This window comes from Aphelocoma coerulescens, chromosome 3, assembly GCF_041296385.1.
Source record: "Aphelocoma coerulescens isolate FSJ_1873_10779 chromosome 3, UR_Acoe_1.0, whole genome shotgun sequence".
In the NCBI taxonomy this organism is placed as follows: Eukaryota; Metazoa; Chordata; class Aves; order Passeriformes; family Corvidae; genus Aphelocoma; species Aphelocoma coerulescens.
Genome location: NC_091016.1, coordinates 101,425,497 through 101,450,604, shown reverse-complemented (window position 1 = coordinate 101,450,604; position 25,108 = coordinate 101,425,497). Strand labels below are relative to the sequence as shown.

Sequence of the window (25,108 nt, the reverse complement as noted above, 5' to 3'; positions counted from 1 at the left end):
AGAATAGAATAGAATAGAATAGGATTATTTTCCCTTGGGAGGGACCCAAAACATTCTAGTTCAGCTGCATGTCCTCCTGAAATGTTATGCATGTTATAATTCAGTCTTGCAGGTAGTTTTAGAGGAGCTGACATCCAAGGAAGGACGCAGTGATGAGCTTTACATGGAGCTCACAGTATATTGCAGAAATCACATGCTTAGACTTGAACCATATGGTCAGTGAATGTGCAGTGCCCCTCCAAGACGGCTTATTAAAAAACTGAACCCCAACTACAAAAAACCAACCAAACAAAAGGCAAACGAAAGTGTTTTCATTAAAAACTGAATAAAAGAGCAGGTTAGTCAGTCAGTACTCCTTCAAGAATAACTTTATTCTGGGCAGGACATTTGACACAGAAGGAATGAAACAAGCATTTAGAATGTTTCTGAACGAAAACACTGAATAAACAAGAACCATTATTTCTCCCCTCAATGACAATTCTACCCCCTCCTTCCATATTAAATTCTAAAATGTTTTTTTCAGTACATGTTTTTGTCTTCACATTATGGAATATCCTGCTCACATCAACAGCCATATAGATACAGGAACACCATGGGAGTGGGTTTTCTGGCTTTTTTTTTTTTTTGGCTAACATCATGGTGCTTACACACTACTTTTAGGAAAATCTGGATTACAGAGGTGAATGAATCCACTGTTAGACTCCTTTATTTCCAGTGGTCACTATTATTACATGTTATGCCTAAGCCTGAGAAAATGTAAACAGTACAATTCTAAAAACATTTTCCACAAAGATGCTGCTAAACGTTGAAGCACAAGGTAGTAGGTTACATATCATAAATTCTCAGATATGCTGCTTGTCCAGATTTCAGTATATAAAGACCTCCATCTCTTCCATATCTGTACTGCACAGAGACAGCATGGTTAAAATACATAAACCCACCTTTGTCCTGCTCAAAAAGAACTTTTCCAACTTCAGTAAGAATTTGCTTGAGTAAAGGATACAGCCATTAAATACAGCTAATTTTCTGTCTCACTAAGTGAAAACTAGCAGTGATTTTGAATGCAAGATTATTAGCTTTTTTCCCCAAAATAAAAGGCTTTAACTTAGGAAAGGAGGAGATAAAAAAATTAAAAGTACAGCTTCTTTTTCTAATCTTTTTGATGGACTGACTAAAGCCTGAATGCTATAGTCAAAAAATGCACTGAAGGTCTGATAAAGGTTCAGAGATTATAGGCCAGGTTCAGATTTATCCTGTGTTACTTGAATCTCACAGAGTTGTCCCCCTCCTTAGTGGAGAGACTCAGGTCTCTCCAGAGTGTTTGCATGTTCTCAAAATGAGACAGATTTCTTTTGAGATGATTCTCACTCACCAGGGGTGAGCCACCTCACAACAGAGGAGCTCAACACTTAGGTATGATGAATCCAAGCCTCAGCCACCTGTTCTCATGACCTGTCTCCTTCCACTCCTAGGAACTAAGTGTACAGACCAGACTACTTTAATTGCCTACTTTGGTCTAGGGATACTAGGATAGGTTCAGGGTGCTCATTCTTAAGACAAATTACCCAGTGAGAAAATAAATTACATGGTATGTAGACATAAACACAGGTATTTATTTCCACCAAGAGAAGCAACTATCTTTCCAGTTCTAGCACAAATATACAGATTTCCCTTTCCACTTACCCACAGACACCTACCAGTGTGTGCTTTAGAAATTAAATGGCTGCTTTACTTTCCTGGTAAGCACTGACATCACTGCTGTGGAAGCAGTTAGGTATGGTTTGGAGTGAGTACTTGCTATGCCCAGATAACAGAGCAGCAGGACACAGAAGATGTCTTTGGCATGTGGAAGTCTTACATGCACACTTTTGCTCCCTCTGTCTTGTACTGTCTCACTGTGGGCTGAGCCCATAAAAGCAAACAGCGACCAGTGCTCCTCATGGTTCCCCCTGTAGCACTGAGCCAGCAGCCCACCTAGGGTGCAGTTTCCTTGAAATCCCACATGTTCTCCATGGGAAGCACTGAAACGGCCAGAATCTGTTCTCAGTCCGGAGTCCACAGCAGCTGGCCCTTGTGTGTGCCGGCAGATCCCAGAGAGGATCTCATTGACACACAAGCCATTCAGTTCCTGTGAAAGGAAGGGAGCTGAGAACTGCACCTGCTCTGATCCCTTCAGGCTGCGTTTAAGTCTCATAAATAAACCATTTGCCTGAGTTGATCTCACAATGAGCTCAGAAAGATGAGGATTTCTGCACACTTCTGCAGGAAGATGCATTCTCTCAGCACACTTCAGCTTTGGCAGCACTGCTCCAGAACACAGCTACGGAAGGTGTTCTCCCACAGCACTGAACAGTTTTATCTTTCTTCTGTAGAAGGAGGTGCAGGAACAGACAAATGCTGACTGTGACCTAAATTAATATTCTGCTGATAGCTGGACTCTGGCACTCCGTTCCAGAGCAGAACTAAAGCAGATTATGGGGCTACTTTCTTTTCTCTCTAACTTGATATAAATCATTCTCTCTTATAAGCTAAGTTAAACTGCTCTTCAAAGAACTGTATAAATTTCAGTGAAATCAACCACAGTTTTACAACATTTTCTTAACAAGATCACGTAAGATCCCATCTTTCCCTGCAGAGCCTCTGGGCCTAATTTATGGAAGCTGACATATTCTTCACACTGTAAATGAAGATGTATTGAGTGAAGAAGAACTGAGTATAAACATAAGCAAGCTTAGACTGACTCATTTCCTCTGGGTTGCTTTGGGTTTTTTTCCCCTCTTAAGTGATTTAAAACAGCACTGATTTAAAACAGTACCGATTTAAAACAGTTGTGAAAATTAAGTCAGCTGCATAGATCTTGTTTCCTTAAACTCTGTTGCTGGCATATCATTAATATTTCGTTACTCTGAAACCAGTTTTATTAATTTTATTAATTTACTATTAATTGTTAATACAGTCTTTAATAGGTCTTCAGATCTTATATTCACAACCAAAGAAAAAGAAGAAACAGAATCTACTTTTTCTCCTTAGAAATCATTGGAACATTTAAATGAATTTAACAGAGGTAGGTCCACATTCTATTTCATAGTGAACAATGCCAAAGCACAACTTTAAAACAGGAAAAAGGAACACTGTGTCAGAAAATGGATCTATAGAAGAATATTTACCCTTCACCAAACAAGAGTCCTCAGATTTGGTAAATGTGGATAGCAGTCCAACAAAAAACCTTTTAAAGGCAAAAATAAATTTAAAAAAAGGTGCCTCTCACTGACATTCAGCAGTCTCTCAGTGACTGTAAAGGAGAGTGTAGACTGTTAAGTCACTCCTCTGATGCCAGTACAAAGCAAATGATCATAAGACAACAGAAGTGTGGCATTGAGACATGGCATCACTGAAATTACACAGCCTCAATTAGCACATAAACTTTAGAAAATGTCTAATGAATGCTGCTTCCTCAGTATCTCCTTCACTGCAATATTGCACCACATTTTTATCCACTTCTATAAAAAAGTTTAACAAAAAAGTTAATTTTTTAAAAAGTTCATTATAAAAATTTGCTGTATAAAAATGCCAAATCCCGTAAGCCTTATATACAAAATGTATCACTTTTATGAAAATAATTGGACCCAAGTACATAACAAAACATTTTTATACAAAAAGGTACAAGACTGCATTCAAATTAATGCAAATAAGTAAAAAAACCCTTCAAAAAAAAGTCTCATTCATGGAAGATCTGCTTCTTTTTAAGGTACAGGTATATAAACCTATACATGTGTGAAATGGTCTCACGTTGGCCATTTCCTGGGAAGCATGCACTGGTCAGGGAGTATTTCCACAGGTCACCGGTGAGCGCCGTACTTCGCAGCCCAGTCAACGCGCCCATGGATCGGCTCCGCGGCCGGCGGGAGAGGCATTAACCTCGGTGAGCTCTTGGTAGGTGAACTGAACGAGGGCCATCCAAGAAGGGGTCTGACTGACGTCAGAGAAGCAAAATCTAAAGGACAAAGAATTCTGTGATATAAAGGTTCGGTGAACACTGAACATCCCCTGCATCCACATTGAACAACAACTGGATGCAGGTCCAGTTACTTCTTCAGGAAATAAGCCTCCTTTTTTAACAGAGTTTGCTGATGTGAAACAATAGTGCATCCAATCCCTAAAGACTTAGCAGACAAAGACTATTTACATCCCTGATTTGACAAGTGTGAATTCTGTGCCAGCTCTCACACCAACCTCTAGGTCCCATTGAAACAGGCTGTAGATAAACCCACATATTTAATAAACAAAAGTAAACATAAAGAAAATCCTTTGCCATATGAAGGAGAGGTTACAAACAATACTTCCAGTCAGCCATATACTGACAAATAAAATAAAGCAAAGGTAAGCAGTTCAGTGCTGCATACATACAGCATTACTGGAGTACTGACCAAGGGACCAAGAGAACGCTGGTACTATACTTACCAGAAGATGGATCCACAACTGGTGCTAACTGAACCCTCTGCCCAGCAGAACCTACTTCCTTCTTCAGAAATGAAGGGACATAAGCACTCGTTAGCCCACTTGATCCTATGGGCCCTGAAAGAAACGGCAAGGAACATCTGAACACAATGGATCGCCCATACTATCAACAGATGACAAAGGTGTGCCCTGAGGGGTCATGTTCAAGACCAAGCCTGATCATGGACTGATCGAAACAAGAACTTAATTGAAGACACTAGAAATCCACAGCTCCTATATATACACCTGCATTTGGGAGACTGTCAGCATCAGACTGCATCACAGATGAATGGACAACAGTTACAAATTGTACCTGTCAGGGAGAATAACAATTCTCCCTGACATCTCAGCTTTTTCAAGGTTTCTCAAAGCTTCCAAAACTTAGCAGTCAGTTGGAATTGTTTGACTTTCAGCAACTATGTTTTAAGAGTATATTGACTCTTGATGTCTATGTGGTGAGTCTGGGGCTTTGGTACTACACAGAGCTCTTACTGAAGCCCATGAGAGCACAACTTAAAAATCTGGTACAGAGTCACATTTCAAATTTTAAAAGCCACTTACAAAACTTGTCCCTAAGATGAGCAGCTTTGACTGACCTGTAGGATAAGCCATAGAAAGGGAACAAAACAGTCTAGAGTTACAGCACAGATGGACACTAAACAAGATATCGTGCACAGACCATTGCACACATGCCTACGCTGTAATAGAGCAGTGGCAAAGCCTATTGTGGGAAACGATGGTAATAAAAAAGAGAAAAAGCTAATTACATTCTATGCTGCTACAAAAGAAGCAAAAACTTCTATAAGAGCCAGGAAGGAGACACACTACGTATATAAAGGTTCTCATGTAGTTTAGCTATTTACAGTGTCCTCCCATCTTGAATCTTTAAAGAATGATTTTCTGATTAAATTACGTCCAAAATTTTAAGTTGGGTTGTTTTATTTTTTAACCTGAGCTTCTAGAGGCCCAAAATGTTTATTTGGGCCAAGATTCAACACAAACTTTGACAATAAAATACTTTCAAAACAACATACAGAAAAGAAGTATGGCACTGCAGAACTGTATCACATGAAAACCTGAAGCCACAGTTTAGAGAGGAAATACATAAGAGTCTAGAAACATCAACATGTTTAAGTGCATCTGATAAAATCTAATGTAAAAATCTACAAATTAATTACTTCAACTCAAACAACAGTGATTAAATACCTGAAATACCAAATGCCAAAAAAAACCTGAAGAAGAAAAATTGAAAAGTTTTGCTTTTTGTCTGAATTTTTAAAACTACAATTATTACATTATTTTAAACAACATCAATTAAAAGACACAATGATAGGTTTTCTTTGCTTTATTCATGTAAGAAGACTGGTGTGTATGGCTAGTTCAATTTATACCAGCTTCCTTCTGTAATGACAGCCATTTATGCAGCTGGTGGACTGAAATGCTCTGGAAACCAGAAAATATGACTTAAAAAAAACTGAGGAGGGAAACTGAAAGCAAGATGAAGTATTTCAGGTTGAACAGACCTAAGCTGTCCAGCCTTCTATGCATGGGGTACTTCAGACTTGTGAGGATTCATTAGAAGATAAGACTATGTTTCAGTTTAAGGCAGTCTCCCAAAGAAGAGTACTCATAACCAATTTTAACACAAGGAAAAGACAGGGTAGCAGGTATCTTAGCAGCTGACAGTGTTTTGGGAATGGATCACTCCAAAATACACCGGTGAGGAATTGCAGAGACATCACTTACCATTTTTCAGTGTCTTAGCACACCTTCTTACCTGAATTCATCCTGTTGGTAGTACTTCCTCCCAAACCAGAAGTTTTCCCAGACAAACCAGAACTGGGCCAGGGATGAGATGGAACAGACTCTTTGTTTGAAGTGGAGACTATGCTATTCCTTGTGCTTATTCCTATATTGCAAAAAATTCAAAGATTACTTCATTAAAATTCCTGTTGTCACACAGGCCTGCATGCATTCCACCTGGTACATAGTCTTAGAGCAGATGTCTGGTTCTACTTAACCAAAACCTCTCCCTTTCAGTAACTCTCTGGGTCACTCCCCATCCTCTCATAATACAGGAATGCTATAACTAGCCACAGGCCCTAATCTGCAAACATCACAATGTATGTAGTTCCACTAGCAGCAGTGGCTGCTTAGATCACAGGGCAGGATCCTTACATCAAGGCCATAAATATTCTCAAGTCACAGAAGGTGAACCTTGCTATGTACATGAAATCTACACTTCCTATAAAAGCCTAACAGTGACAACATAACCTGAGAGGCAATAATAGCAATTCCATTTCTCATAGTACTGTACTCGTCTTTGGTGTCTCTACTGAAAGCATAGATTATGCCAACAGTTTGCAGTACAGTTCAGATGTCACCTATTATTTGTATTTAACATAGAGCCCATATTTAAGCAGGGTACCTAACATTCAAGGACACACCCACAATTTATGATAAGGCTAAAGCAGGCTTGAGATCAATGTGTTTTACAACCTCCTCTAGTAAAACAAGTTGTAGCTACCAAAACTCTACCTAAGTGAGAGTCAATTTGAAAGTCAATTAATTGTTTCATGAAAAAAGACTGAGTTTGTTGTCACAATACCTTCTAGTTTACTTACTTAATTTTGAAGCATTAGTACTACAAGTGAATGAATACCTAACACTACTTTTATGAATAGCCATTATGAGAAAGAATACACTTCAGCTCATTTTAAATACTAGCAGATATGCTGTCTGCCTCCTGGACTTCATCCTGCCCCAGCACTGGTCTCTGTATAGCAGAGGTTATCATGAAGACAGGCATGTAATTCTCTATAGAGACATGGATCTGCATTTTACTTAACTCCAAACTATAGCAAAGCATATTCCCACTACTAGTTAGCGTGTTGTTCATGGTATTATACACCCATGAGGTTAAATGCACGGCACTTTCTTTCCCAGTCTAGAAGACCAGTCTTATACTTGTTAGGGAGACAGGGAATAGTTTGGCACATATACAGATATCTTCTAACACACCTCCAAGTATAAAAGTATCCATCAGGAGAAAGAACTACCAACAGTCCTGCCCCCTTGTTTGTAAGCAGCACTTCTCAGTTGCTAGACTGCTAGAATGTAGTTTGTGTCATGGCCATCTACATTAGCAAAGCTCTTTCTCTCCTCATGTTCTTTAAGCAGTAGCCCCCTTCCACAAGGTGAAAGGATAACAGCTAATGTACCAATGACTATTTCATACTGCTGTTGGAATTGCAGGAAGAAAAGGAAAGTATTTTTTACTAACCAGGTCGATACCTAGAATGGTTTAAGTAGTGTTGCTTTGCTGCAGAAACTCTCAGTGTGGGAGCATCCTGCTGCAAAAAGGTTGCATGGGAAGTTCGGGCACTGCTGCCAGAGCCTACAGCATCCGAAGGCTTCAGATTCAAAATGCTTTCAAATCTGTAATTCAAAAATTGGTACACATAGTCCAATTCTTACAGCACATGTTTATTCACAGCTGGCTTTTTCAACTCCATCCCATCTCCAAGAATCATTTCCTTCTGTGTTTGCTACACTGTAAGCACACAGACAACAGGGAATATTATCAACCTGAAGTCATACAAGTGCCCCTGAAAATCACATTTGTACTTCTAGTTCCCTTATATACTGTTTTAAAGTTTTTATAAATCAGTCAGTAGGTTTCTCTCTTCTGTATACCATCCATGGAAACTGCAGCTTAGAGTTGTCCAAAACAGTTTATATGCATGGAGTATGTCAAAATAGTCCACATATAAAATCGAAAGTATATGTTCAAAGATTAACTTGGGGAAACTTCAGCCCATTTTTTCAGTGGGGAAGAAAAAAAGAATACAAAATTGTATAGATATATAAAAGAATACAAAAATGTATAGATATACATTTCCAGATACAAAGAAAGCATGAAGAGCAACAGCACTAAGAAAGAGGAAAAGGCCAAAGAAATAGACTAAACAGCACAAGCACATAAAAAGCCCCTTACCTACAAAGAGTTTCATCATTCTGCCTCTTCTTGTTTTTCAAGTCCATTCTCATGATGCAAGATGTGAAATCAAGGTCTTCCAAGTCATCCCAGTCTTCAGAACTCTTAATTGTCCTGGGAAGATGTCCCCATCTTCGCCTAGGTTTTGGTTTAAGTTCACCATTTATATTCTCAGACCCAGCAGATGTTTTCTGTATAAAGATTGATAAGAAACAAACCCATGTGCTTAGACCATAAATCAGGTGACAGGAACAAAGAGGATTTTTTTTTCTCTATCTCAAAGAGTAATAGTGGTAATAGAGCTGTAACAACACAATCTTCATCTTCCATTAAATGTGCTAAGAACACAATCTGTAGCCTGCCGACATTATTACTTATCTTCTGCATTTCATCCTGTAATAAAGTGTCTTGAACTGACAAAAGAAGAAATTTCTTAAGTCTCAATTCCAGTTCTACTCATGTTTCAGTATGCACCTCCCAAACCATTACCTTATGCTTAATTTTTACTTCTAGACCCATGCTGGGAGTAAGAAACTGCATGAACGCTTTATGTTTCCACAAGCCTGTGTCTAGACATTTTAAAAAATTTTATCTCTTGCAGGACAGCACAGGTACAAATTTGTGTCTCTTCAGCCATTGAGGCTCAGCAGTACATTTTGACCTTGTGTGACACTGGCCAGTACAGACTCTACTTTTGACTGATTCACACTGTCTGCTCTCGTCATCTATCTTATTAATCCAGTCTCCTTATCAGTCAACAGGAAGGGTACATTCTCATGCCGAAAGAACAATCTGTTGGTTTCCACATCCAGTATGGAAGACCAAAGGGAATACTATTCCCAGTCAATAAACTGGATGCCATAAATGGATGAAGGCAATAGCCTCCTTTCCCTCATTTCCATACTATTTAGCTTAATACTTTTTTCTCTAGCATCAATCCCATATAGTTTGAACACCGTACATCCTTTTTACTAATATGAAATCAGTGTCATCCTGTAAGTGGTGCTTTTCAACAAAGGGAAGCACAAAATGGCTCTAAAATGAGAAACTGACTTGCTTGTTTTACAACAACTGGATTTAAATTTCAATAGAGTAAGTCCCAGTTTCTGTCAAAAAGTTGTAACCATTTTTTATTCCCAGTCACTACCCTTTCAGTAAAGAACCTTGAAAGAGAACAAGGAAAGAAACACAAGGAAAAAAGTTAGGCAGTATATCAGAAAGTTTATCTTATGCTAGATGGACCTTTACCTGCTGAGGAACCTTATTGTGAATTGCAGGCAGACGAACCTGGTTAGACTTGTCCTCCTGTAAGTAGTTACCATGCTCAGCCCCAGAGTTGTCTGTCTGACATGCATACACCACGTGCTGGGAAGACTGACTTTGTTGAAAAGGCCTTGATGAAATTCGGGCATTAGGTTTCGGAGGGGGCTGTGCTGGGGGGACAGGCTTAATATGCAGAGATGATTTATTGTGCAGTTCCTTTTGTTTTCCCAGTTCCTGAATGCCCAGGGCATGCCCAACCTGGAAGTATGAGTATCGAAGTGCCTAAAAAGTAATATAGATGTTAGGCTTAGAAACCCACAGTTTTTCATTTACCCCAATCCTGTGTGTCAATAAAAATTTAATTTCCTTTTCTTCTGGGGTAGGAAACAGGAGAAGACCCATCTCTCAACACTAGATTCTAGTAAGCACAATCCACTTCAAGAAAATGCTACAATAGTAGAGAAGTTTCAAGAGATACTGAGCTATCAAATGCTCTGTGGACTAGTACAGAAGGAAAGGTTCTGCAGAACTAAGATTTTTAACCAAGTATATGGCATCTAAAGGCATGTTTCATTACATGCTGTCTCTTCACGTGTGCATGTGCAAACATATGCCCCCCCATCATTACAGATTCAGCCAGCAAAACTCAATGACCCCAAGAGACATCCCATCTCTTCCATTCTCCATTCTCCAAGATGGAATGAAGTGAAAGAAATACAACCCTTATGAAAATTAGCCTCTATCTTTTCTGACAGACAAGTTAGTAAAAGTACTCTTATCCTGCCTTAAAAGTAATTAAGGAGTTGTCAGTAAAGGCAATTAATCTGCCTATCTTGCTATTTCAGGCATACTCCCCTTCCCAAAGACCTCTTACTGCAAAAAGCTTCTAAAAGCTCAGATTCCTCACTCTATTTGTACTTTACTGTAAAACATTTGTTAATGCTCTTAATACTGTTACAGTCAGTATTTTTTTGTTTTTCATTACCTTTTAGAGTTCTTAATCTATTTCACTTTTAAACTGTTTTAATTAGATTTCAAGCTTTTTATTGCAATTTGTACTGAAGGTCTAATTAAATCACAAAGGTACAGCTATGGCCCTTGAAGTCAAGTCAGATTTGAGCCCAGAATCACATCTGTTTTCCAAAAGGTGCCCTGCTCATTTAATTGAGTACTATCCGAAACCAGTGGCTACCACCACCCGTATGTGCAATATGGATGACTTGGGCAATGCTTATGCACAGGATGTTGGAACATACCTGCAGTGCACTTGAGCTGTGGCTGCCCGCAAAAGCTAGCCTTACCCAGGCAACACTGGGCTGGAGGAACAGAGAGCAAGGTGGACTGACAGCTGGCTGAAAGGCCAGGCCAAAGGGTGGAACAAAGTCTTGGCTGGAGGCCAGGAAGTATCTGTCTTCCCCAGAGGTCATTATCGGGGCAAACACTGTTCAATGCCTCCATTAATGGTGTAGCTGGTGGTGCAGAGTGCACCCTCCGAAGTCTGCTGATGACACGAGTGGAAGGAGGGGCTGACAGACCGGTTGGTCGAGCCGCCATCCTGTGCGACTTCTGCAAGCTGGTGAAATGGGCTGACAGGAACCTCATCAACTTAACAAGGGTAAATACCAAGTCCTGCATCTGGGAAGGAATAACCACATGCACCAGTACATGCTGGGGTCAACCACCTGGAAAGCAGCTTTGCAAGAAAGGACCTGGTAGACACCAAGTTGAACGTGGATGATCTACCAAATACGCCCTTGCTGCAAATAAGACTAACTCCTGGGCTGCCTGAGCAGGAGTGTTCCCAGCAGGTCGAGAATGGTGATCCTTCCACTCTGCTCAGCACAGGTGAGGCCATGCCTGGACTGATGTGTCCAGTTTTTGCCTCCCCAGCAGAAGAGAGAGATGGACATAATGGAGAGTCCAGCAAAGGGCCACAAAGGTGATTAAGGGACTGGAGCATCTCACGTGTGAGGAAAGACAGAGAGCTGGGACTTCTCATCCTGGAGAAGAGAAGGTTCTTGAGGATCTTATCAAAGTATGCAAAAAACCAGAAGGGAAAGCTCAAAGAAGATGGAGCCAGTCTCTTTTCAGGGGTGCCCAGTGACAATGGGCACAAACTGAAACACAGGAAGCTCCCTCTGAACATCAAGAAACACTTTCTCACTCTGAGAATAACTGAGTACTGGCACAGGTTGCCTAAGGCAAGGTGGTTGAACCAGATTCCAGCCATTCTGTGGCGAACAGCAAAGAAAGGACAGCATCACAGCCTGCAGCCATACATCCTACCTTCACTCTGCTGCTATTCAGAGTGACTGGGTTACACTTAATTCAAGAAGTGTATTTGCATGCTGCAGTCACACCTTTGATCACTGAGCATATACCCCAAGCAGTTAATGTTTCATGCAAAAGACTGATGACACTCTCTTAATTACCCGCCTTTGTCTTGCAAATTGTTCTTGGATTCTCCTCTTCTCCCTTCTAAGAACAGCACCCCTGAGCAACTGCTAAATGACTCTTCCTTGCAGTAAAAGAAAAAAAATCACAAGCAGAAATGAGAAAAAGAAAACAAAATCAAACCTGAGTAGCTGTTGGCCGCTTTTTGGGGTCCCACTGAAGCATGTCTCTCATGAGCTGCACTGCTTCACTGCTAGCATTAGGTATGAGAGTTTTTAGGTTGTTAGGTACACACTGAGGCCAGCGAAAATTCATGGAAGCTGAAAGTTGGTAGCCTTCAGGCCAGTCATTCTGAAAGAATGAGATTTCCACACACAAAAAAAGATCAAGCTGTAAAGTATCAGTGCCTAAGCACTCTAGCACATATTTTACCAGTAACAGACTGTGTCCAGCTTGCTCTGGACTTATATTGAAAATTTCACTAAAAATCTTCACCTCAAACCTCTGGTGAGAGGTGAGTCTTGCTGTACATCCAACAGAGTCAAGGGCACAAATGGAACCAAGAAATAGGAATCTTGCCATGATCCCAATTTTTAGCCTCTTAAACCATAGGTTTATACACAATGTACAAGAGAGAAAATTTAATTCCCACCTAATGAAATCACAGTCTAAGGACCTAGTTTGCTGTTCAGGGATCTGTTTCTCCTCTTCTCTGTGTCAGCTTTTACAGCATAATTACATAATGTTTACTGCACGAAAATAAGCTTTAATTTAGATTATTATATCTGAGATCAATACCATAAAGTAGCAGTAAGCAGGAAAATTTATAATTTTTATGCTTACTGCTACTGTGTCATTGTGTATTGTAGAACAGCTCCAGGACTACTGCAGTATGGAACACCACTTCAGTTACCTTTTTTGGGGTCCCTAAGACTTGGCAAATTTTGAATATAGTATCAATTTCACTGGCGCCTGGGAAGAGAGGCCTCAGCGTGTAAACTTCTGCCATTATGCAACCAACAGCCCAAATATCTATTGGAGAACTATAGCAGGTGGATCTCAAAAGGACTTCAGGAGCCCTGTACCTGTAACAGGAAAGAAAAGGAAACCCCAACAATCAACACAATTCAAACATACATGAAATCACTCACCTCTTCATTCTTTGCTATTAAGAGCAAACATCCTTTAAAAACCTCCTCTCCTGTACACAGACTTTTTCTTTTTTTGATTAAAACTACATAAGCTTCTGTAAACTCTCTTATACCTTCCTGACACGCAACAATTCTAGCATGTTCCCACCTGCCTTACCCCACTCCCTCTGTGCTCCTGTGCTGCTGCCATCTGTAAACTGTCTTGCACTAACTGAAGCTTTTCAAGTTATGGCAAGCTTAAATAAAAGTTTCATAAGGAGGAGGCATTAAAAGTGGTATAACAATCAGCACAAATTCAGTACTGTACTCCTTTAAAGTGTCAAGTTCCTACAATGTAGCTGAGTACTAGCACTTACCATCTTGTGGATACATAATCGGTGTAAGGAGGTCGAGATCGGATTTCTCGGGCTAAGCCAAAATCTGCAATTTTCACAAGTTCTGGTCCCATGCAAAGCAGATTTTCAGGTTTCAAGTCCCTGTGGAAGAACCCTGAAATTCAAATGAAATATTGATGTGGATTGCAATGTCATAGCTGTATCCTTTACTTCCCAACTGGATTGTTTTATTTTAGTTCTTAGCATTGAAGCTGGAACAGCATCACACAGACGTCAAAGTCTTAAGTGATCAGCAGAGCTGGTCAGTACAAGGCTGTACAGTTGGACTGTGAAAAACAGTATACTAAAGTTGGCTATCTTGTAACAATTCAGAGCATTCAGTCAGACAGCTCTTTCAAGAAGTGAGACTTCTCTACACCATTTTAATGCTAGCTTCATTCTAAATGGAAACTGCCCAATGAAGTTATTGATCAGTTACGTAACATGTTATTTTAAACAATATAAATGAAAATGAGGGGGGTTTTGCATTTTGAACTTCTTTTTACATCTCAGAACATAATCTGCAAGCACTCAGCTACTCATCATCCTGTAAGAAGATCTCAGTGTATTTTTTTAGTGCCCTCTGCATTCAGCAAAAACTGATCATGAATGAATGTTTGGCAAGAGCTCCTTCAATACAAATGAGAGAAGAGGACTGGAGTATCACTTATCACTGACTACTGTCTCTGAAATTTGCTTCCACCATTAGCCTGCCAATCTTGTCCTTATGCTTCTTTCTTGCAAGCATCTGAAACCACCGTTCCTATATACAGCTCCCTCTGTACTACCTTACTGAGCTCCTTTTCAGAGACTCCAATATGCTTACTTCTTCCATGGGTTTGAATATGCTCCCACAGAGAATGGACTAAACATTCACACAGGATGTGTCTACACTGTCCACCATAACTAGATTAGCTTTTGTTTGTTAGATTAATGTGTAACAGCATTGAAGACATAGTGCTGTAGGTGTCTGCTAACCAGGACACTGTATCCTTCCTTGGGATGTTGAGTTGACGTTCTGGTGCCAGCTTGAGCTACTGCCTCTTTATGGAATGTACTAGGCAGAGCAATCAAGGCTTTTCTTAGCATTTAGTGCAATCACTTCTGTATTTTGCTGCACAGACATGCACCAACAGAATGCCTGTGAGGCAATTTATTTCATGACAAACTTGTAAAAAGAGCAATCCGTTGTGTGCTCAAGTGTAAGAAGATGCTTAAGAGTTTGGATGGACAAAGAATGCAAAAAGTATACCTGACAAGCATTTCGATGCCATACAGGAGCAGAACAGAGAAATACAGAGAGGGCAAAAAAGTTCATGTGATTTTTTCCAAAACTGTTGCAGAGAGAATCTTGGGAGACCCACTCTTACACTGTGAGCCACAATACCATCACAATCATCCTGTCAGGCCTGCCAAACATTTCCAGGTGTTTTTGACTACAGATTTGCACCATCTTGGCAGAAGCATAAGTCTAGTGTGGTAGCAGGTCAGTGAAAAAGACAGTTAATTTTGACATAGAACTGTTCAGTCTTCACAGCTACAGTAAGTTAAATAGCAATAAAAGCTGTTCTGAAAGGCCGTGATACATTTGACAATTTATTGAAAAAAGGTGGCTTAGAAAATATTATGCAAAAATCTATCTTCACAGATTATACATGTCACTGAAACAGACTAGAATTTACACTTTGGTTTCAGATGAGTATCCAAAACCCATCAGAAAAGCAAATAAAGCCATTAGCTTGAAAATATTTTGGAAAACAGTTTTCCTTATCAGAAGGGATAACCCAGAGTGCTCTCCAGCAACAGACCCTACAGTGTATCTAGCAGACAGAATTGCAGAGGTCACCAAAACACGGTGAGGAAGCTATCATTGAAATAAGGTGTTTGAGATTTTTTTTTTGTTAGTTAAGTGGGTCTTGTTACTACTGGCTCATACATCACCTTTAGCTTTTATCATTGTTGGAAAAATTAGTTGGAAGCCCATGCAACAAAAGCTGTTTGTCACTCAGACTTTATTACTTTCAATGTGTCTTACAGAGAATGTGTGGTTTTTATCCAGGTATCTGTGTGTATCTTGAGAAAAGAGTAGTTTCTTCTTTATTCTCACTCTCAGGGGACCTCTAAATCTATCAAGAAATGTGTCCATTAACATCCAATGAGTTTGAGAGTGGCCAGCTGCCAGACTGAGAAAGTGGAAATCTACAGACAAGGAACTGAGCAAACCTCCAGACTGAAGTATTAGGCAACTATAAAATACAGGTATTTTCAGTAACCTGATCTCTCATATAGTGCTATTCTTTTGATCACTCCTTCTACTAAAGTTAGTAGTGTAATTGCTAGTATATTCATCAAAAAACTTACACAAACATTATCTGGCTCTAATTTAGAATGCTTATAGCTAAAACGTAACCTACCATGCTTATGAATAAATGCAAGCCCTTGCAGGATCTGATACATAATATTCCTAACTGTAGACTCAGGGAACAGTTTGTTTCTGTGGAATAAAAGGTAATAAATAATTATTAATTATTAAATTCACACATCAGCTTATGCTTTCTAATAAACCAAAGATAAAAGTTAGAAATGACAATGAAGCTGCTAGTCAGCTTTTCGTATTTGCCTATTATCTTTTTTAGTTACAGAAGAAATGCTTATCTCCTCTACAGTCCTTTGGCACAAAACTGGCAGTTTAACTAATAAGCAAATAAACCACATTCTTAAAGATTTGACTTACACAATGTCTAACAAATCCAAGGCCTAGCTAAACCATAGAGAATATGATGCAAGCATACTTTTAAAAGACATCTGGGCTTTTTGTTTTCAAAAGAAGGTAGGATATCAAGCATTTCTAAGAAATTCCTGAAGATAATTGGTTATAGACTTGAATAATTTCTTCAAAGTTCATTATTTCATATAATTGAAAATCAGGACCCATACATATGTGCCAAATTAAGCTACAGTTTTCTATACCTGTGCATGCATATGAAGTATTTTTACGCTTAAAAAGGTATTTTATGTAGCATTCATATATTATAACAATAACCTTATTTTGTTAAATCAAGGAAGATTATTGCCATCTGCCAGGCTGATACCACGGTCTATAGAGAGAAACAATTCAAAGCAGGGAATGTTGCCCTCAGTTATCCTCTGGTGGATGTTATCATGGCCCAAAGGCTAAAATTAAGACTTTATTAATGCTCCAACAAATATCAAAAAGCCAGATTTTATTAAGAATGCTGACAAATGAAACAGGCAGTCTTTGGTCATGTCAGCTCGAATTGCAAGGAAAAATAATTCCTGGAAGCAACCCAAAATTTGACACCTGTTGATTACTGTTCCAACTACTTTTTATTTATTCGTTTATTTGAGGAAGCCATAAAAGAAGAGGTGGTGCTACCACTGTCTTATAAAAAAGCACGGTTGGAGTACTTACATAGACAAAAGTTCTAGGTCCAATGCCTCCTCAGTGTGAGGGCTGTTACACAGCTCCTATCTCTCAAAAGAGCACCCTACTCACCTGCCACACTAATCTGGGACAAGACATTGGAAACTCTCACTAGACTGGCCTGGATATGCTCAAAGGTGACAGCCACAGCTCCCACTGCAGCCTGCAACTTTAAGCCATAGTGATCTAAGCCTACAAATGATCCAAAGTCCTTTGAAAAGTAACAGGGGTGTTAAAAGCACATTACAAAAGTAATTAATTTATATCAGGAATGGGTGATGCTGTTACATACCTCTCTTTCATTAACTGATAAAGATTTTCCTTCATGTATTCAAACACAAAATACAAATGATCATTTTCCCTGATAACTTCTTTCAGCTTTACCACATTGGCATGGTTTAATTTCTTCAAAGACTAGAAAGAGAAAATACAAACAGGATTTTACAAGGGTCTTAATATAGCCAAAAAAAGAAAAAAAAAACCCAACTTATTTCACTGCTGTCGAAGAATTAACTTCAAAAACTGTTTGGTGTCTTAAATAATCAGACAGCTCTGAGAACAAAGGCCAGATCTCCAAGTATTACCACATACATATACAGTCTATGTCGTAATTTAATGCGCTGGTCATTCAAAAGCCAGCTATCTGCTATCACTGTAAGCACCAAAACAATTGCATTTTCTCTGTAAGTAACTTTTTAATGGCAGAATTCACATCCTTCTTGCACCTGCACTGGCAACAGTCAGCTCAGAGTCAAGACTAAAAACAACCCTGGAAAGTCTTCCTTGGTACTGTGGATTAACCTCTGTGGGCAGCTGAGCTTGTTCAGCCCTCCAAGCAGGATGGGGAAAATAATCAGAAGGGCTGAAAGTGAGACAACTCATTGGCTGAGATACAGAGTTTAAAAGCCAAGCATGCAAGCAAAGCAAAATACAAAATTCATTCATTGCTTCCCACGGGCAGGCAGGTGTTCAGCCACCTCCAGTACAGCAGGGCTCCATCACATATAATGGGAAATCAAATGCCATCACTCTGAAGGTCACCTGCTTCCTCCTCCTTCCCCCAACTTTTGTTGCTCAGCACAATGTCACATGGGATGTCCCTTCAGTCAGCTGGGGTCAGCTGTCCTGGCTGTGTACCCTCCCAGCCTTTTGCCCACCTTCAGCCTACTCACTGACAGGGAAGCATGAAAGACAGAGAAGGCCTGAGGTTGTGAAAGGACTGTTCAACAATAACTAACACATGCCTGTGTTGTCAGGACTGTTTTGGTCAGAAATCCAAAACACAGACTGAAGAGAAGCTGCTACGAAGAAAAGTAACTCTACCCCAGCCAAAACTAGCATACTTGGGTCTTCCTTCTTTACGTACACTTTCGTGGGTATTTTTTTTAGATTTTTAGTGTATTTGACCTTATTTTTACATGGTACTGTAATAAAACGACCTAGATTTTCTGCATGTTTTCGGTGCTGAGCATAAATTAAGGAGGTCCTTAAAGCATACCCCCAATGTTTCAGTGGCATCAGAATTTCATGCTAAATGTCTGCCCCCAAGCCAACTACAGAGAAACAACTGCATGTACAAAAGTTAATGCTGCGAAAAGGGCATATGTTCTCAAGCTCTGAAAAACAAACACCAATCAGCTCCAGGTGTTGTGACAGGAAAGCTCTCACTCCCACACTCCCCCCCCCCCGCAAGGAGGAAGCATCTCTCTGCAATCAAATGATTTTTTGTAAGACTACAGAATTTCAATAAGCATTTTCCTAAGACTACAGACATTCCCTTCCAATGCAGAGTCAAGAAAGAGAACTGTAATGTCATATGCTGCAGCTCACATTGGGAGTAGTTTTCACGGAAGAGTTGTAAAGAATTTGATGTAACCCCAAAATGTGACAGTGATCGTCTAATCTGAAGTCAACCACTGAAGAAAACAAGTACCTTAACCTCTCGAAGGTTCATGCATTCCTCCCATGAATAAAACTTTCTCTTCATTCTACAAAAGTAGAGGGGAAAACAATGACTAATGCATTGAAAACATCAGCTGTTCTTAGAACCAAAAGTCTCACTGCATCATAACAATTCAGTTCTTCCATCAAAATAGAAGATGTTAGTTCCTTTGTCAAAAAACTTTACATCTCTAGACAAGGTACACTCACACTCAAATAGAATTACACTCAAATAATAATTAGTATTACACAGGAGTGCATTTTTCTGTGTATATATATATATATCTTGCTGAAAATAATTCAGAGCCTTCAACAAGCCGAGGCACACTGATTTTCTTTCTGGTATAACAACGGGGTGGAGTAGAGTCTGTAAAAGGAACAAGGGTAGTTTTGACAATTATGAACAACTCAGAGGAAGGTTTTGAAACAAATTAAATGAAGATCCAATCACTTCAATGGGTCTCCAATTCTATTATATTCTCCTTACTCCTCTATATTTTGATTTCTCTGTATTTTTAGTATCTTGCTGTATTTCCACATTTTCCTTTGTCCACTGCTCCCTATGTTTCTCCTTCCCTTGCAAGGTGCATCTATCCTGCCGATTACTTGTCAAATTCTGCTTTTCCCTTCAAGCTTATAAGCGACTCTGCTCTAACAGAAACAAACTTTATGGCAGTTTTCTCCTAAGCCAGAATATAACCCTGAACACATTATTTTTGTGTAACATATGGTCCTGTGTGCTCGTACACATTTTGATTACCACTCAGTTCTTTGAGATGTAACTCTATGCTTTAGGACCAATAGGATGAAGGCTCACACATACATGCACACAGAAGATCACAGATTAAAACTTACAAAAATACTCAACTGTGTAGAGTCTGGATTTCAGAGGAAGTTAGGCACTCTCTGAAGATATGAGCCTTTGCCTTTAATGATAATTCAGTATTACATATTATTGTAGCAAGTTTCCAGTTTGAAATCAGCTCTTACAATTAAGAGTAGCTTTAAGAACTACAAACCCTTCATGTCATGAAGGGGTCGGGGTTATTTTTTTCTGAGCAGTGTTACTGCAGTTACTGTCTTGTGCACTCAGTTACCAGGCCACTTCTGTTTTTAATAAAGGACTGGAATTAACATGTAAGCTAAGAGAATGCTTCCAGCTTGTTCTGATTTTTCTGAGTTTCTCCCATACTGCAAACTGAAAATCAAAGGTGCCTCTAGCAAGGTCTGATACAGGCAAAATACCCTCAGCATAGAAGACTTAGAAAGTTGATAAAGCCAGCTATTGACTGCTCATACAAAACACCATTGTACTGAAAGCTTTTTCGACAAGTCTGTCCCTGGGTCATGGTTGGTATTTCAGGAAGGTGCCTGAAATGCTTTACAGCTGTCTCTTACCATAGCTAGGACAAATAAGCCATTTACAAACTAAGGTCACTGCTGAAGCAGCAGAGAAAATCCAATGAATTTCTCAAGGAAAATCTTAAGCTGAAAAGACCAATATGCAATAGCATAAAAGATACAGATAATGGACAATGACATAAATTGTGTTAATTATCACTGCAGTATTATTATTACATTGAAAATTAGACTACAAAATATATGCTCCATGTAAGCAGCAGCGAAAGGGCTGTAGATTTCATAGCAGCATTGCAGAATACTCTAATACATACCACATTTGACTGCACATAGCAGCAGAGTGCTGTTATGATAAGCCTATGTATCTCACCCTCTTTATCTCCTGCTGAGGCCTTGGAGGATACAAGGAACTTGAGTTTTTCACATGGCCCCAATACAACTCCATACAAAAAAGTGGCATGAAATGTGAAGTACTCAAACCAGCATGACCAAGTTGATGCAGACCTAGAAAGGAAAAACCTGGACTATCCGTTGTTAAGTAATATATGAAAACACTTACTTTTTAATGGCTATTAGCTCTCCAGATTCAATGCTTCTCCCTAGGAGAACAGAGCCGTAGGTCCCATCACCAAGCTGTCTGATAGTTTTGTACCTATTCATGATGAGGATACTTTAGCTGCAAGTGCATTTCAGTCCTTAGCGTTTCTTGTGTTTTTTCTCCTCCGAGCATAACCAGTTCTTTCTGTGGCAGCATAAATATAGAGCACTCAGGACAGTGTGAACAGTTGCAGGAATCATGTTTTCAAGACTTAGCCTTTGGTCTGAAAGCACAGAACACAATCCATTTGATTTCTGTACCCTTCTGAGATTGCTTGTTTGCAGATTCCACTCTCCTCTAGGAGGACAGTCCTCATCAGCCATACACAAAGCCTCGTCTTGGTCTCTCACCAGAAAGGGCCAGCCTGTATCTGGATGTAACTTGGTATGTTCCCCAAAGCCACTCTTATGCTAAAGCTAAAGGTACTTTACAGTAGCAAGCTTGCAGACAGCCCTGATGGGAGACACTATTGCTTAAGTCAGAGGATAAAATCTCACGGCCTGGAGAAAGCAGTCTGGTAACAGAAAAAATGAAGCTTTACAGTACAAAAGGAGAGGATCTGTCCTAGCCAAATTATTAGAGATGTAAGTTACCATCTTACAAGTCACACTGCCATCAGTTAAACCAATATCCGAATTTCCCTAAGATCCTATGTGAGAGAGCACAGCCATATGCATTCCCTTAAACAAAGTGTTCAGAGGAAGAATATTACATTCATATCAGGTAAGAACAAATTATTTTACTACAGTAACTCTAAGCATGAATCGGTTTCTAGAAGTAGCAGCTACATCAGATTATCTACCTGATCTTTATCTACCTGATCTGTGACACTGTATGAACAAAATGATCATAGAATGGTTTGGGTTGGAAGGAACCTTAAAAACCTTCTAGTTCCAACCCCTGTGCCATGGGCAGAGACACGTTCCAGTACCCAGGTTGCTCAAAGCCTGACCCAGTCTGGCCTTGAATCCTTCCAGGGATGAGGCATCCACAGAATCTCTGCTAGATAACAAAGCAAAAAACTTCTTATTTCTAGTTTAATGTAATTGCTGCTGGTATTTCCTCCACTATAGTTTAGAAAAAATGTAATCTAGTCTATGTAAACTAACCATACATTTGAAATAAAACAGAATTCCCCTGCAAGGAAGGGTTGGTCCCTGTGTTCTCTTATTCTCCACCTCTTAAAAAGACAGCAATACTCATGGCTTGTGACTTTTGCATTCTGTAACATGTATTTTAACTACATTTTCACAATTTTTGGGGGTATCTTATTATATCTCCCTTATTTCACAAAGCTGTATTATGATTTTAGAAGTAATGGGATTATATTACTAGAACTCTGAACTGACATCATTGCAGAGCCACAATACTGTAGATTCAAGATATTGTGAACATCCTTTATTTTCCACCTTCTAAGGCTACTAGTCCTACTAATACTGATACAGGAACAAAGATCAGGAAATACAAAGTTAACACACCTTTTGACAATTTACCCATTGAGTAGCATGTCTCTAAATCTCAGACACTGGGTAGTGTCTCAGACAGGCAGGAGGAACTGCCCTCTAGCAGTACCTGTTTCTCTCCACACACTACTACAGAGAACCAGAACTGAGCACCTTACATTAGAGACCTAATCCCACATTTTGTACTACTTGCCAAGGAACACAGAGCCTGTCTGTAACAACAGCAGTTTGGAGTACCAGTTCCTTTTTGGCTGGTTTTCAGGCTGTGCACCTGAATAGCATAAAGCTATGTTCAATCATCTGCACCCAGGTTAAAAAAGCTTTAAGCTGGTTACTCCAGCTAGTCAGTGACTGGATGGCAACTCAGAAGCCTTTATTCAGATCCTTGGCAACAAAATTTCAAACACCAAGAAATCCTTGCATGTTCTTTTAGTCTGAAAATCTAAAATTTATTAATATTCAAACAATTTTATACAGTAATTTCAAATCAACACAGATGGAACTTGTGGACTTTGCAGCACATACTGCCCTAACGACAGAGTTCTGAAACTGTGACCCTAACAGATGTGATGTCTTACAATTCACAGACTCCTATGCTGTCCCTGACTTACCATCCACATATCCCTTTCAGGGAACTGTGACTGAAGAGTGGAGGAGCACCCTTGCTTCATGTTTGATAACCACAGCAAAACTAAAGATGTGTAGCACTACTAGCAATAATCACCAGTGGCTGGATAGATTGTTTGTCCGATGTCTCTTGAGCAGATGAAGTGGTGAACCTAACTGCTTATTCCTTGCTGAGGATACTAATTTAAGTCCCTCTCCTTTCCACAGCCACCAATTTTCACAAAACTTGTATGAAATTATCTTTGCAATTCCAGCTCTGGTGTCAAATGTGATCAAAATAGACTAATCAAAATATTTTTGAGGAATAAAGGTGAGTAGAGCAAAAAAAAACGAACAAAAAACCCCAAACAAACAAAACCAACAAACCCCAAAAAAACTAAAACCAAAAACCCCCCAAATACAAAACCAAACAAAAAACCGAAACACAAAAAAACAACCCCCACCCAAATCAAACAAAAAAACAACTAAACAAAAAAACCCCCCAAGAAACAAACCAGTCAGAAAACAGAGATTTCAGTGAGGAATGCGTGTTAAAAAACAGTCCAGGATGCACAGAAGTTACCCCAGCTCCTATGGAAGCAAAAACCCACCTGTATGAAAACCCAATGACCAAACCCTAAATAAAAGTCTTCTCTGGGTAACTCAATCAGCACCATTTCTTCTTGAACTTCACAGTGAAGTTGTTTTTAAAAATCTGCTTTACTTGGCCTTCAAACTGCTTCGCCTGAGTCCCAGTGAAATCACTGAAAAGAGCATGAGTCTCCGACAAGCAGTCTGCAGAGCTACAACATGCATAATCTAATTTAAAAGTACAACCTACACCAATTCACATCGTTAGAGGATGCAAATATAAACTGCAAAAATATCTTCAAGTAAAAGGTGTGTTGACACTAAAGAGTAAAATGGAAACCCCTTATTTTCACCATAGTGTAACACTGTGTTCAGACTCTACCTTACCTATAACTTTTTTCCCCACAGAAATCGACCAGTAATGCGCCTTTAACAGCAAGCCTAATTTAATGCATCGAGACTACTTTCTGACTAAGTACAACTCAAACCTACTATTTAGCTTATGAACTCTTTAAATATGTATCCACTCCTGTTTGAAGGGCTGAAGCGCCGAGAACTGAAAGCGAAACTGGCTCGCTCTGCCACAGCTGAGAAACGCAGACAGTAAACAATCAGCATGTGCCTTTTTAAACTTGTGCTGTGCTCTGGCAATTACTCGAAGGTATTACTAGCAGGAAGCGCTGAGAAAGGCGCGGTTCAAAGCCGTGGGTGTCCATGGGTGCGGTCCCAGCGGCTGCCGAGTTTGTTAGAGACGGCTCTGGGGGTGCCCCATGAGCTGCGCACCAAGGCAGGGACAGATGTGCGATGGCGGGTCCGCCACTCAGGCCAAGTCCCAGCCCCCGCCCGGCCTCCGCGCTGCGGCGGCGCCCGATCCCAGCACACTCGAGGGCCCCCGCTCCCGTTCCTCGCTATACAGGAACGCGGGTTCCCCGGCCCGTGCCCGTGCCCGTGCCCGGCGGGACTCACCGCGGACGCGTCTCCCCGCTGCGGCCCGGCCTGGGGAGAGGCCCGGAATGGCGACGCCGCGGCCCCGCCGCCCCGCGGAGCAGCTGCGGCCCAGGGCGGCCCCGCGCGGGCCTCGCTCGGCCCATGGCGCGGCCCCGGCCCCCGCCCCGCCCCGGCCCCCCGCACCCCCGGCCCGGCCCGCCGGGGCTCCCCGCGGGGGGACAGCGCCCCACGACTGCGGCCGGGCCGGCCCCCCCGCACAGGGGGCGCTGAGCTGGGTTTTAACGAAAAAAACCCAAAAACCAAACCAAACCATCTCTGGAGCATCTCTCTTTATGAGAGACTGTGGGAGCTGGGCCTATTCAGTCTGCGGAATTCCCTCTTGGGAGGGAATTTCGTTAATGCGTGTAAGTATCTCAAAGGTGGGTGCCAGGATGATGGTGCCAGACTCTTTCCGTGGTGCCCAGTGACAGGACAAGGAGCA

The 25,108-nt window shown here is 40.4% G+C and overlaps 1 protein-coding gene across 12 annotated transcripts in view; it reads right to left on the bottom strand.

Moving 5' to 3' along the window:
• Window positions 1-350: 350 nt before the first annotated feature.
• Window positions 351-25,108, bottom strand: part of CILK1 (ciliogenesis associated kinase 1) — a 26,865-nt gene continuing 2,107 nt past the window's right edge. For 2 of the 12 annotated variants that reach the window (XM_069011439.1, XM_069011440.1), the window contains exons 2-14: window positions 20,981-21,242; window positions 19,055-19,109; window positions 17,414-17,535; window positions 16,091-16,170; window positions 13,659-13,791; window positions 13,065-13,236; window positions 12,335-12,502; window positions 9,743-10,039; window positions 8,495-8,685; window positions 7,781-7,935; window positions 6,275-6,406; window positions 4,462-4,575; window positions 351-3,994 (exon numbers count right to left, since the gene is read on the bottom strand). In XM_069011439.1, coding sequence (XP_068867540.1) covers window positions 3,840-3,994; window positions 4,462-4,575; window positions 6,275-6,406; window positions 7,781-7,935; window positions 8,495-8,685; window positions 9,743-10,039; window positions 12,335-12,502; window positions 13,065-13,236; window positions 13,659-13,791; window positions 16,091-16,170; window positions 17,414-17,535; window positions 19,055-19,109; window positions 20,981-21,081 — 1,875 coding nt within the window. In that variant the 5' untranslated portion in view covers window positions 21,082-21,242 and the 3' untranslated portion in view covers window positions 351-3,839. Of the gene's footprint in view, window positions 3,995-4,461; window positions 4,576-6,274; window positions 6,407-7,780; window positions 7,936-8,494; window positions 8,686-9,742; window positions 10,040-12,334; window positions 12,503-13,064; window positions 13,237-13,658; window positions 13,792-16,090; window positions 16,171-17,413; window positions 17,536-19,054; window positions 19,110-20,980; window positions 21,243-24,066; window positions 24,562-24,645; window positions 24,735-25,108 lie in introns of those variants that run through there. The other 10 variants (XM_069011442.1, XM_069011438.1, XM_069011443.1 and 7 more) reach the window with 10 other exon arrangements.